The sequence below is a fragment of the Hydractinia symbiolongicarpus genome, chromosome 6 (assembly GCF_029227915.1).
Source record: "Hydractinia symbiolongicarpus strain clone_291-10 chromosome 6, HSymV2.1, whole genome shotgun sequence".
Classification (NCBI taxonomy): Eukaryota; Metazoa; Cnidaria; class Hydrozoa; order Anthoathecata; family Hydractiniidae; genus Hydractinia; species Hydractinia symbiolongicarpus.
This window is the reverse complement of record NC_079880.1, coordinates 12,746,834-12,759,609: the sequence shown is the minus strand read 5'-3', so window position 1 is coordinate 12,759,609 and position 12,776 is coordinate 12,746,834. Positions and strand designations below refer to the sequence as shown.

Below are 12,776 nucleotides of genomic sequence, written 5' to 3'. Positions count from 1 at the left end.
CGTTTATGTAGCTAGCTACGCTTACTTTATATTCTAATGTTCAGTAGTAATAATAATAATAATTAACAAAGTAGTACCTATCTATCTGTACCTATCTTTTTACACGCTTGTTTTAGCTAGCTAGGCATTGTCATGGCTGGTTGCTATTATTAATCTGATCGTAAGCAGCATGTAGCTACCCACAAGTACATCTAAGTGAAGAGTAAACTAGGTACTTCAATCTAATTGAAATTCTAGATATTTTTGGCAAAATATTTTTCTATGATACAAAACATGTCAACCTCGTCCCCAGGGCTTGTTAGGCTTTTTATATTTGGACGGCCTTGTCCAAATATAAAAAGCCTAACAAGCCCTGGGGACGAGGTTGAAAACATGTATGCACAGTGTCGGCTATCTTTATTGTTTACAGTTAATCTCAGCATGAATATTTCACAGACCGAGTGACTTTTTATCTTTCGCATAATTAGGTGAAAAGTCTCGACCAATCAAGGATCTTCTTCGTCAGACCTATAAATAAGCGCAGCGCCAATAAGAGACAAAAAGTCCGGGAAACGAGGTTGATTCAGTATGTAAAATATAACCTGGGTACGAAATTTAAGTCTACTTTGTGTTACGTTAACGTATTAATTTTAACTGTAGTATAGTGACCATTATTATTTTTTAATTTTTAATTGTAAGTGTAAACCAATAAGCACAGACGTCCATTGTTCCCTTCTGAGAATATAATAGAACAATTTGTGGCATGAACCATACGCCTTTATTTTGTGCCAGCTTTTCATGAATGTTAAGATGGCGAACGTGTGGAAATTTTGCTGTGAAGTTGTTTTAATACTTGTGGTTGCTAAAGGTATATATATTATGAAGGAACCAGATAAAAAAACACAGATGGGATGATAAACGGAATATTTTTTATTTTTAGAAACTTTGGGTGGTTGCACACAAGATGGATTGTCTTATAAATGCGAAAGTGAAGTTGATGGAAAAACTACAAGTGTTGGTGTAACATTGGTAAATTGCAAGCCACCAAAAATTAAAATTGAACTGACCATTGAAGCGATAGAACTTAGTTATGAAAAAGAATTTGACTCTTCAACAGATATTCCAATCCCCGGAGCATCACTTGGTGGACTGGCTGGTCTGTACATTAATGTTCAGTTGAAAGATGACTCTAACGATAACATACACATAAAGGTATGTTATATGTCTTAAATGTCTGTCCTTTTCTTGATATTTCATGTTCTGCTTTGTGAACTTTTTTTTTAATTATTCCTGTTGTTTGTCCTTTTTTTTTCTTCACTTACTTCCTTTAGTCTGGCTATTGTTTACTATTTCCTTTATTTTTTGAAAGATTAAGTCGTTTATAAAATGTTGTACATGAAAAGGTACGTGCATTGGCAACTTGGTTAATAAAGAGGCATCGGCGTTTCTTCTTATTTAGCTCTGCTTACATGCAGAAGTAATAAAGTACATTTCTCCTTGTAACCTCATGGTATTTTTGGCCATGAAAAAAAATAATAACAAACATTCCTCTATGCTGGAATTTATAAGTTTGCGTAAACTAAAAAGTTCGAGGGGAGCTCACAAATCTAGGAGTAAGAAAGGGCGAAAAGAGGCGCAAAAAAAGGCGCAAAAAAGTGATTAAAACTTGTAAATGCAGCATGTGGGCATAGTTGGTACCAGAATTACCCAGAATCCTGAGACATTCACAAATCTGTTTGTTTTGCCAGCCAGTCAAGAACTTTGATTATTTTGATGCGTGTGACCAAGCTTTATTGTCCTGCAATAGCCATCGTTAACATATCTAGCCAAGCATGCAAATGACTCAAATTATATAGCAATTCATTATTGGTTTCTGACGTCGTGAAATTACCGACTTAATAACACCCTAAATATTTCTTTTTAAAATCAACAACAGCTTAAACATCCTAATTTCGTTGCCAACGATACATATCTTGACGTAATGGAACCACCGGATTATTTTAGAATTTTTTAACTTTTTAGATCAACCTACGAGTAAAGACCCTCATTTTCACAGCAACAATACCAGTTATGGACGAACGTGTTGCACACAATGATTGCAACGGTAAGTTACTCAAAGAAAGGCCAAGAAAGCAAGTTTCTAGTGCTAGTTATGCTTAGCCTTACACGACAAATTTTGGTTAGGTATGCTTTACACGACGAATTTGAAAAATATATTTCTATAGTGCAAAGCTATTCAGAGTGAATTTGTCTTGTGTACATTGTAATTAAGTGTTTTCCAATTCTGTCGTCTTAAAGATCAAAGATCTCAAATAGCAATGCTTTACTCTAGCCTTGTGACGTCCAATTGAAGCAATAATATTGTAGCTGTGCCAACTTACAGATTTTGTTCTCTTTTTTAGAATTCCTTGTGTGGTGGTATTCACAAAGTCAAACGATAAGAATTGTTATCATAGTTGGAGCAATCGCACTGGTGATTGCATTAATCTCGTGTTGCTGTCGTTGTTATCGTCGTCGTCAACGAACACAATTTGTCATGGCACCAGCAATGTCACCAGCCAACATCATGGTTGTAAATACTTCCAATAATATGCAAACGACAGCGCCACCGCCATATACCTCAAGCTCTAAGCTTCCCTATTCCAAATTACAAGAATACAATTGACGAAGCTTTACTCCAAATCACGTTGTATGAACTCCGGATCATATAACTGTAGATACAAATTGTACGAAGTTGTTCCTATTTGTTATTTCATGAGTGTTTAGAAAGTTAAAATGTTTAGGGAGGGTTGAATCATTTAAGTTTTAACTAATTCTTACCCGAGAACATTGATTTTTTGAAGAATATGAAGAAATTAATTTGACATGTATAAACCAGGAGCGTCGAGTGATTTCAACCTTGTTCCCATGTCAGAACTTGACAATACCTGTATACTACTATTTTTTATTTAACATTTTATCGCAGGAAGGAGGAAAGTGGTGTAGAATCCAAACTCTGGAAAGTCTGGGTACAATTTGCGATTTGTGAGTCATCCCTGTGTGCCCGTATTTTATTGCATCGGTAATGTTATCATTATTGACCGTTAGTGGGGCTTTATGAGGGTCCAGAGTCATAGAAGAGAGAAAAATAAAACACATTGCTTATTCATATATTAGGATCAGAAGATTTCAGGGGACGCGGCAGCAAGATGGCGCATGTTTTACATAAATTTTTATAATACTTTTATATGGAGTACTTGTTATGTAGCTAACGATTAGAAATTAGTTTTAAATAAAAAACACAGTTAACTTTTTTTTTTCAATTCCTTTCTTGTTTTTTCCGTGTGTTTTCTTTAAAACAATGAGCAAACGTGATTATTGAAGTGCGCAAGAACTAGAGTATCGATAGTTGTCTAGGTGAACGAGTGAAAGTTAAATATAAAAGAGTCATGGCGTACCCACCCAGCCACTATCTCCTTCATGAGTACCCTCTCTTATGCTCTTATCGCTTACCCCATGTTAGAAAAGATACAAGATGCCTCAGTTGCATTGAAGTGAATATATAACATTTGTATGCTAAGTAGCCATCTGTTTCAATTCTTTTGTTCACACGATCTTTCAACAAGGCAGGGAAGTCACTTCATTTCGCCTATAAAGCTGTGATTTGCGTGAATAGACAGCCTATTTTGCAACAGTCTGTATCCGGAACACGAATAAGTATTCTTAAAACACCCAACATACGATTATTTTCTTTTTTTGGTTAATCTTACAGCAAGTGAAAAACTTTATCCTCACATTAATTTTCAAGTTTACAAAAAAAACACTGATTTGTTATTCCTTAACAAATTTACAAGTCCAGCATATATTTTAAAGTTTTCAAATTTTTGTTTGACTAGCTACAATTTTGTATATAACATATTGTAACACCGTCTTCGCTAAAAAAAATACATGTGTAGGTATCATAATAGCTAATTATACGAAAAAAAAACACTGATTTGTTATTCTTTGACTAAATTACAAGTCCGGCATATACTTTTAAGACTTCAGGTTTTTTGTTTGAAAGGATACTAGCTCAGCTACAATGTTGTATATAATGTATTGTAACACTTGGTCTTCGTTGAAAGATACATTGTCACGTATTATGATAGCTAATTATACGAAAATTTAACCAAAACATTGAGTCAACTGGTGTGACCTTAAATATTAACTCCTTCCGGAATCAATGAGGGTAGCAACGCTCGCATTCGTTTGAAGCTTCTTTTAAGGCAAGTGGACCAACCTCGTTTTCAGAACATTTTGCATTTGTTGTGATGCGATAAAGTGCATATCGGTATAAATACTTCTACTATGCTATTTTCTGTTTGACGCCGCTTCATAATTATAAAACTGGTCTTTATGCAAAAATCTACGTGAGTTCGCCCATCGCTACTCTCAGTGTGCATTTTAGTTCACAGACCAACAGATAGACATACGCGAGCATTATAATATAGATAAGGGTCACATGCAAAAGTCACACCTGCTATTTTAGTATATAACTTTCAGTCAACATACTGATACTACTGTTTTTTCCATGTAAACAGACAATAACCCAACGGTAAATTTGTAAATGCTAACAATGGTATTTTTATGGTAAAACACCTTTCCTGAATTTCATAATTAAAATTTTTATAATGATTCTATGCAACCTCGTTTCCAGGACTATTTGTTTCTCAATGGTGCTGCGCTTTCTGATAATTCTAGTCCACTCCACCGCCACGGTAAAAGGTGCTGGGGTTGAGCTCGGGTTCTATGCTTTTTAAATAAGGATATTCAGATGATAGAATTTCAAACTATCTTGGCAAAATTGAAGTTTTTAGAGCAATATAAAATTCTGGTTGGATTTTATTTAGATTTGAAGAAAAGAATTATTTTGAAAACGAGGGTATTCTTAGAAAGCTTGACTATATGAAGGGTTTGACTGCAATTTTCAGCTACCAAATTGAGGCACTTAACGAACAGAAATATTTACGACATTAGGTAATTTTTTTCCTCCTTTTAATAAGAAACTTTGAATTAAGTATAATTTTTAGCATCGACCTCTTTTAATTGAGTTTGGCATAATTAGGAAATTCGGGAAAGGTCTATTTGCATGTATAAGAGTGCAATAAAGTCAGGTTCACACCACACCATGGTCAAGCCAAAACAACAATTTTAGAGGAGCAAGCTCTTTCTGAAGAAGCCGAAAGAAAGTTTGTAGTTTCTTCATCAAAAGATTGTACGTACTCTTTGATTCTCTTCAAAAATAAAATACTGTACATCATTTCTATTTTTCTTCTCATTATTCAGATTATAAAATTGTCACGCCGAGCATGTCCTCAGCCGAGAGAACCATAGCTAAACATTCTAATTGTGAAACAGTTTCTAGAATGAGCGACGTCATCTGCCTACAACCTCGATCCCAGGGCTGATCTTCTTTTGCTGCTGCATACGCAGCTGGTTAGGTTTAAGTATAGTTGCAATGCTTTTAAAAGATTAAATGGTTTGCCACATGATTTTCTTCAACTTTTATCGCTATAGCGCAAAAAGCGTCGACTCATATGGCGAAACGCATGCGCAGTGGAAAGATATTGCCGCTGATTCGGCGCAAATAATGAGCTACACCTCAGGTCACAAAGTTAAATCCGACTTTGGCGCCTTAATCGCTTGATTTTGATTTTGGACTAATCAAAATAAGACAAAAAATAATTCTGTATAATTTGTTTACATGTGCACAACAGCAAAGTGGAATGACATCACAACTTCCCCACAGATTTTTAACCAATCTTTGATATTAATTAGTTTCTAAGTTAAAATGTCTTTTTTTCCAAAAAACAGTCTGCTGATGGTGGCAACTTCTGAACGAACGTATTGAAGCAAATCTTCTTACCGTCGCTTTAATAATAGCCGTCGTCTGTCTCTGCGCGAAATGGTACTGCAAGGTTCGAGACACACGGACAAAACGCATTATAAAGAGGATGAGAAAATCTGTGGATTAATCCACGTGCCACCGAATAATCTTAAATAGTACGAAATTTAATTATGTTTGTTCGGGTGATCGTAGCTCAAAACAAGAATTAAGTTTTTTCGATAATGGTCACATAAGAAAGAATGATACAAGTAACCAATCAAAAGGCGCGATGAGTATTCTGACCGCAAAAATTTTGTTTTCAAGTGGCAAAAATTAAAAAAAGGAAAGGCTTATTTACAATTTTGCTGCGTAGCGTTTTGAGGACATTTCTCTAACTGGTCTGCAAGTGACTTGTGTTCTCGATCGTGGCCTGTAGAAAAAACACTAATAAATTTCCTCCAAACCATTATAAACGAGTTTAATTTTAAATTTTTTTTGTAGCAACATTTAGATCAGAATTTTGGAATCAGGTTCAGCCATTACTTTTCAGGTTCAGCATTTTGTTATATTCAGGTTTAGCATACATTCACGTTCAGCATTGTTTTTTCATCATCTAGTGAAACATTTTGTTGTTTTTTTTAATTAAAAAACAAGGGGCTGTTCTGGTATCGATTATTATTTCTTTGATTTCTCGTGGTCATGCAAGTTATTAATAGTGGCGGACCTAACCGCAGACGGTTTGCCAGAAACTTCTGTGTTCCTTTTGGTGGGGTTAAGTTGATATCCAGTCTCCGCAATTTAGGACTTCCTAGTCAACAACTGCAGATATGCTAGTTTCTAGAGGTATGATTTACAGAAGGGTAAGAGAGTATGGCTTGGAGGAAATGAGTAGATTCTTTGATATTTCCAAAAATGAATTGCGCAATATCATGTCAAATTTTATTTTGAATCATGGTAATTCATAATGTTTGGCCATTTAAAGTCGCTTGGTCGTACAGTCCAACAACGCCGTAATCAAAAAATTCTACCCGACATCGATCCAAAAAATCCGAGACTGTCTCTGGCACATAGATGGACACTACAGTTTCGTCATGAATGACGGCATAGATGAATTTTTGCGATTAATTAGTATCTTTACAATGCGAAAACTATTATAAAGCTGCCATCGTGTAGAAGACTTTTGATGTTGCGGCTGGACGATATGGGGTCCAGTGCTCGGTCAGGACTAATATGGGCGGGTAAAACGTACTTGTATGGCAGTTAAGTAAGTAAGTAAGTTACGGGAAGTTTTAACGTCGTTGGAGATTCCATCCTAACGGTTGGCTCTTTCTTCCCTCCGACTGTAACTATATTACATTACCGCCAGAGGTATGTATAGCATTACTCTCACTAGCTTGCCTGTCACACAAGCCGGCTAGCGGCCAGGAGATGGCACCAAATGGGCAGACAACACAGCATTTAAAGTGCGCCGGAGTTGGGACTCGAACCTGAAACCTTATGATTACAAGTCGAATGCACTACCACTACACCATCTACGCTTATCGAAGAAGTACGAGTGGTGCCCTCCCTAGCCTAAACAAATCTAACACGTCGAGTCCATGTTCATTGGTCTATTCTCTGCTGCGTTTGCGCAAACACCGTACATATTGGAGACCAGCATCTATATTCGCGCCAACTGGTTTTCCGCGCCATGAAGGGACTGAGTACCGAGCCTGAATAGCATTTCCTATGGCTGAATAAAAAAAATGCTGAATAAAACAAAACATGCTGAATAAAAAGAAAGACTAAGCCGGAATATAAAAAAATCCTGAACCTGAATAGCCATAGACGAACCTAATGCGTGTACCCAGTTCTTTTAATTACATTAAAGTAAATTCTATGAACTAAAAGTAAAGGCAACAATGCGTGTACCCTTAGGGCCATTTGATTTTCAATTTAATTGAAAATTGAAAATCAGAAATAATGGCTAATTTTGATTTTTAATTTAATTTAATTTGCAATTCCAAAACCAAAATTATTTAATGATTTTTGAATTTCAATTTAATTTGAAAATTTAAAACTCAAAAGGGATCAAAAAACAATAAATGAAAACTCAAATTCAAATTTTGCTTTTCAATTTTAAGTTTTATTACGCACGCGACACATCGGTTAACCGTCAAACCGGTCTCCTCCCCAGGCGTCCTGGGTTCTTGTATAGGGACATGGTCAAAATAAAGGGCGAGATTCGTATCAAACCTGTCCTCTAGGTCAGACTTTATTACATCCGAATGTTAATCGGAAATTGAAAATATTATACCAATAATAGACCGTCATATATTGTGTTCAATAATAGACTGTCGATGAATGTCAACAAATGTTTTAAACCAAAAAGAAGATTTAAGAAGAATGAATATTAATTTTGCTTCTGTTTCGTGTAGTTACATTTTTTAAATTTCTCCTATAAAATTAAGGGACTCTGTAAATATTTGATCTCAACACTTCTTAGATTAGCATAAACTTTTATTTCCAGATCTTTTTTAACAAAAGAAATCCAAGAGAATAGATGCATATCAAACAAAAGTCAATTGAAACGATAATGGTAATAAAAAGAATATATCTGCCTGGCAGTCTCAGGACTTCCTGAAAACTTTGGACACCAATCTCAGCTCCTTATGAAACGCTCCTAATAAAAAAAACTCTATGCAGGAGTACAGTGGGTTGGTTAAAAAGAACCTGTTGGTTCATTGCATCATACTTGATCGCGAAAGAACAAAAATGATTTTTAATTTTTGATTTTTAGTTTTTGATTTTCAATTTTCAAATTTTTTTTCTTTTAAAATATTTGAATTTTAGTTTATAAATTTTTAATTTCGAAATTCAAAAAACATGAATTAGTACCAACATTTCGATTTTTGATTTTCAATTAAATTGAAAATCAAATGGGCCTAAGGGTACACGCATTCTCTCACTCAAAAATGTCTACATTTTCTGAACTATCTTCTAAACAAAAGAAATCATTTTCTGTTAGTTGTGATCGCAGACTTTGGGCATTACCAATTTTGCTCTTTACCACCTGTATACTACCATGCTGAATAACGGTTGCTCTGGCTACTTTACAAATGCGGCGGTGGAGAGCGATTTTTCTTTAAAACACGTCAAGCGAACTTTCTCATCATTTTTGGTCGTATAAATAATCGAAATATTTCCTAGATGTCTCGTACAACTCTTAAACTTATTTTCGGTCTTGGCGCCAAATATATTACCCTCAACAGCCGCAGAAGCCAAAACCGGCTCGTACTCCAACACGAACTCTCATCCACTGTTTCATTCAAACCTTAAATTTAAATATGTCATCCCCTCATGAAAATTTATTTCCGTACACTCCTGATCCGTTTCGACCTATAGGCATAAGTGGTGGCTTGTGAGCCAAACTTTTATATGTCCTCTTGGTAATAATCGTAAATTGTGACCCTGTATCATACAAAAAGTTAATTAATTTACCTCCAAATATAATTTTAACCATCGTCAGTTGATCTGGGCCAATTTCAGCTATATCTGCATCACCTTTTCCGGCTGCTAATGAACTCGTTGTAGGGTCATTTTTACAGTTTTTCGCAATATACCCTTGTTCGTTGCACTTATAGCAGCGTCTCAGGGGGTGTTCACATGGACGCGGGCTGGCTCGGTTAGGCGGGTTGGCTCGGGTAGCCGAGGTGATTTTCATCTCGTGTTCATATGAAGTTTTTTACATCTCGGCCAGCCGGGATGGAAAAGTTGTTTACATTTCACAAAAGTTTCATAAACAATGAAGACAAAAGAATATATTTCAAACTTTAAATAATTGCTGAGAATTTTTTTAAATCTATTGTTAATTTCATCTCGCCTAGGCGGGCTGGCTCGCTTTGCATATGTCATTCGTAGCGGCGTGGACGATGTGCTGGATAGGATGTTTGCCCAAATTAAAACAGGTTTGGAAAATCTGGCACTGCCCCGGAGTGACTTTACAATATCTAAAATCCTATATCTTGATGTAGACTTCCATACTCTACGGTTAACGAGAGGTTCACCGTATGTTGAACTACCAAAATGGGTAGCTTCTAAGAAGGCAATTATTAACCCAAAAAATGAGGATGAGGAGTGTTTCAAGTGGGCTATTATAGCATCCCTGCATCCCTGCATCATGATGAGATTAAAAAAGATCCACAAAGAATAAGCAAGCTGAAGCATCATGTAGACCTTTATAATTGGGATGGTATAGAGTTCCCAACAAGTATCAAATCCATATACAAATTTGAGGCGAATAACCCCGACATTGTGGTAAATGTTCTGTATATAGATGGAAAGAGAATCAACATCCTACGTCGATCAGTACATAACGGGCGTACCAAGGTGGTGACCCTATTGCTGATCACCAATGATAAAAAGACCCACTATACGGCAGTCAAAAGCCTGTCCAGGCTCCTGGGTAAGGAGACTTCAAAGAATAGGAACCCAATGCACTTCTGCCTTTCATGTCAACAGGGTTTTCCCACGGCTGAATCGAGGGACAAGCACTATAGGTACTGCATCGATCACGAGGCAGTCAAGATCACAATGCCAAATGAGGCTAAAAAGTGGCTATATTATAGGGATGGCCAACAGCAATTCAAGGTATCCTTTGCCATATATGCAGACTTCGAGAGTCTGCTAGTCCCGGTAGAAGATGCAAGGGATACCAAGACGGAAAGGCTAAGCAAGCATGTACCATGTGGCTGGTGCACCTATAGTATCTTTGCTTATGGTGATGTACTGGATCCTTCAAAAGTCTATAAGGGGGAGGACAGCGTCACCCGCTTCGTGAACCACCCAGAGAATGAGGTAAAAAGACTATATTATACCTACCCACAGCAACCCATGACCAAACTAATGGAGGTCCTAAAAAGGGAACATGATGAGGCCACGCACTGTCATATCTGCCTGAAACCCTTTGATAACTATGAGAATAACCGTAAGGTCAGGGATCACTGCCACTATACAGGTCTGTATAGAGGCGCAGCGCACGCAATATGCAACCTCAAATACAAGATAGCCAGCCATATCCCAGTGATCTTCCATAACCTTTCGGGGTGCCCATCTCTTCATACGGGAATTCAGCGAGAAGTACGACACTCAGGACATCGGGTGTATTGCGAAAAATACAGAGAAGTACATCTCTTTTAATGTCAAAAATAAGGTACCCCTTGGAGGTATGGCATATGGTGACGGGGAAAGGTACAAGACCATAGAGATACGGTTTATCGATAGTTGCCGATTCATGGCATCATCACCGAAAAAATTGGCAAGCAACCTCAGCGATGACCAGTGTAAAAATCTTCGTTGGTTTTTTACCAAGGATGACTTGTTTAAGCTCATGCGCAGAAAGGGCGTGTACCCCTATGAATACATGGATGGATGGCAGCGATTTGAGGAGACAGAGTTACCTCTCAAGGAGGCCTTCTACAGCAAGCTTAATATGGATGGGATAAGCGATGAGGATTATCAATACGCTAAAATGGTATGGAATTGTATTACCCCAGGGAGTGATGATGTTACCATGGGAGACTACCAGGATGTGTACCTGACAACAGACGTCCTGCTATTAGCTGCTATTCTACTCTGCACCCGGGTTGGCCTGGAAGGCAGCCCTGAAATTTACGGGTATAACGCTAGAGCTTCTCACCGATCCCGACATGTTCCTGATGTTCGAAAAAGGTATCCGAGGAGGTATAACTCAGGCCGTACACTGGTATGCCAAAGCCAATAACAAGTACATGGGAGAGCAGTATAACCCCAATGAGGAGTCCTCCTACCTCCAATATCTGGACGCCAATAATCTATATGGCTGGGCGATGAGACAGGATCTCCCAACAGATGGCTTTAAATGTGTGCGGAATGTTGATGCATTCACTGAAAGGCGGATTGGAAAGCCCGTTGTTGACAACAAGCATGGGTACATATTAGAGGCAGATATCGATTACACTAAAAAGTTACACGATAAACATAATGAGCTGCCGTTCCTGCCTGAACACAGGACAGTCCACAAGTTAATTAGTACCGAATTTGGAGGACAGGCGGAAATATGTGGTACATATTAGGGCACTTCACGAGGCTCTAAAGCACGGGCTTGAGCTCAAGAAAGTACAAAGGGTTATCCGATTCAATCAGAAGGCATGGTTGAAAGGGTACATCGATCACAACACAAATTTGAGAACGAACGCGAAGAACGAGTTTGAAAAAGATTTTTATAAGCTGATAAATTTCAGCGTCTTCAGCAAAACGATATCCGGAACCACCGCAACATCCAGCTTGTCACCAATGAGGACAAATATATGAAGCTTGCAATGAAACCAAATTTCAAGGGTGGTAGCAGGTTCAGGGAGCATCTGATAGGTGTGGCAAGACCGACGTCAAGATAAATAAGCCCGTATATATAGGCCAGACTATATTGGACATGTCAAAAAAGGTGATGTATGAATTCCATTATAACTACATGCAGGTTAAGTACGGTAGCAATCTGCGGATCTGTTACATGGATACGGACAGCTTTGTGTACCATATACGAACCCACGACTTTTATGAGGATATTGGAAACGATGTTGAGGCACGCTTCGATACAAGTGCTTTTGATATCAATTAAGGAAGGCCTCTCCCTATAGGGAAGAACAAGAAGGTGGTAGGTTTGATGAAGGATGAATTAGGCGGCAAAATCATGACAGAGTACGTCACCCTCAGAGCCAAACTCTATGCCTATAAGAGACTTACCAAAGATGGCGGTGACAGGAAAGCGAAGGGCGTCAAAAGATGCGCAACCAAGAAGTCGATAACCTTCGATGACTACAAGCGGTGTCTGGAAGAGGGCTTTGACATCTACAAAGGCCAAGTGCTTATTTAAAACAAAGGCCATAAGGTCTATACCGAAGAGGTGAACAAGTTGGCACTCAGCAGGGCAGACGAT

General features: G+C 37.7%; 2 protein-coding genes across 2 annotated transcripts; both read left to right on the top strand.

Moving 5' to 3' along the window:
- The first annotated feature begins 715 nt into the window (after window positions 1–715).
- On the top strand, window positions 716–3,281 carry LOC130647039 (uncharacterized). The gene is made up of 4 exons (XM_057452753.1): window positions 716–847; window positions 920–1,191; window positions 2,002–2,083; window positions 2,382–3,281. The coding sequence occupies exons 1-4, from the start codon at window positions 778–780 to the stop codon at window positions 2,642–2,644; spliced, it is 687 nt and encodes a 228-aa protein (XP_057308736.1). The 5' UTR covers window positions 716–777; the 3' UTR covers window positions 2,645–3,281.
- Window positions 3,282–9,749: 6,468 nt separating this feature from the next.
- LOC130648045 (uncharacterized) lies at window positions 9,750–11,585 on the top strand. Its single transcript, XM_057454065.1, has 3 exons — window positions 9,750–9,871; window positions 9,964–10,790; window positions 10,984–11,585. Exons 1-3 carry the CDS (start codon window positions 9,750–9,752, stop codon window positions 11,583–11,585), a joined length of 1,551 nt encoding a protein of 516 aa, XP_057310048.1.
- Window positions 11,586–12,776: the final 1,191 nt, after the last annotated feature.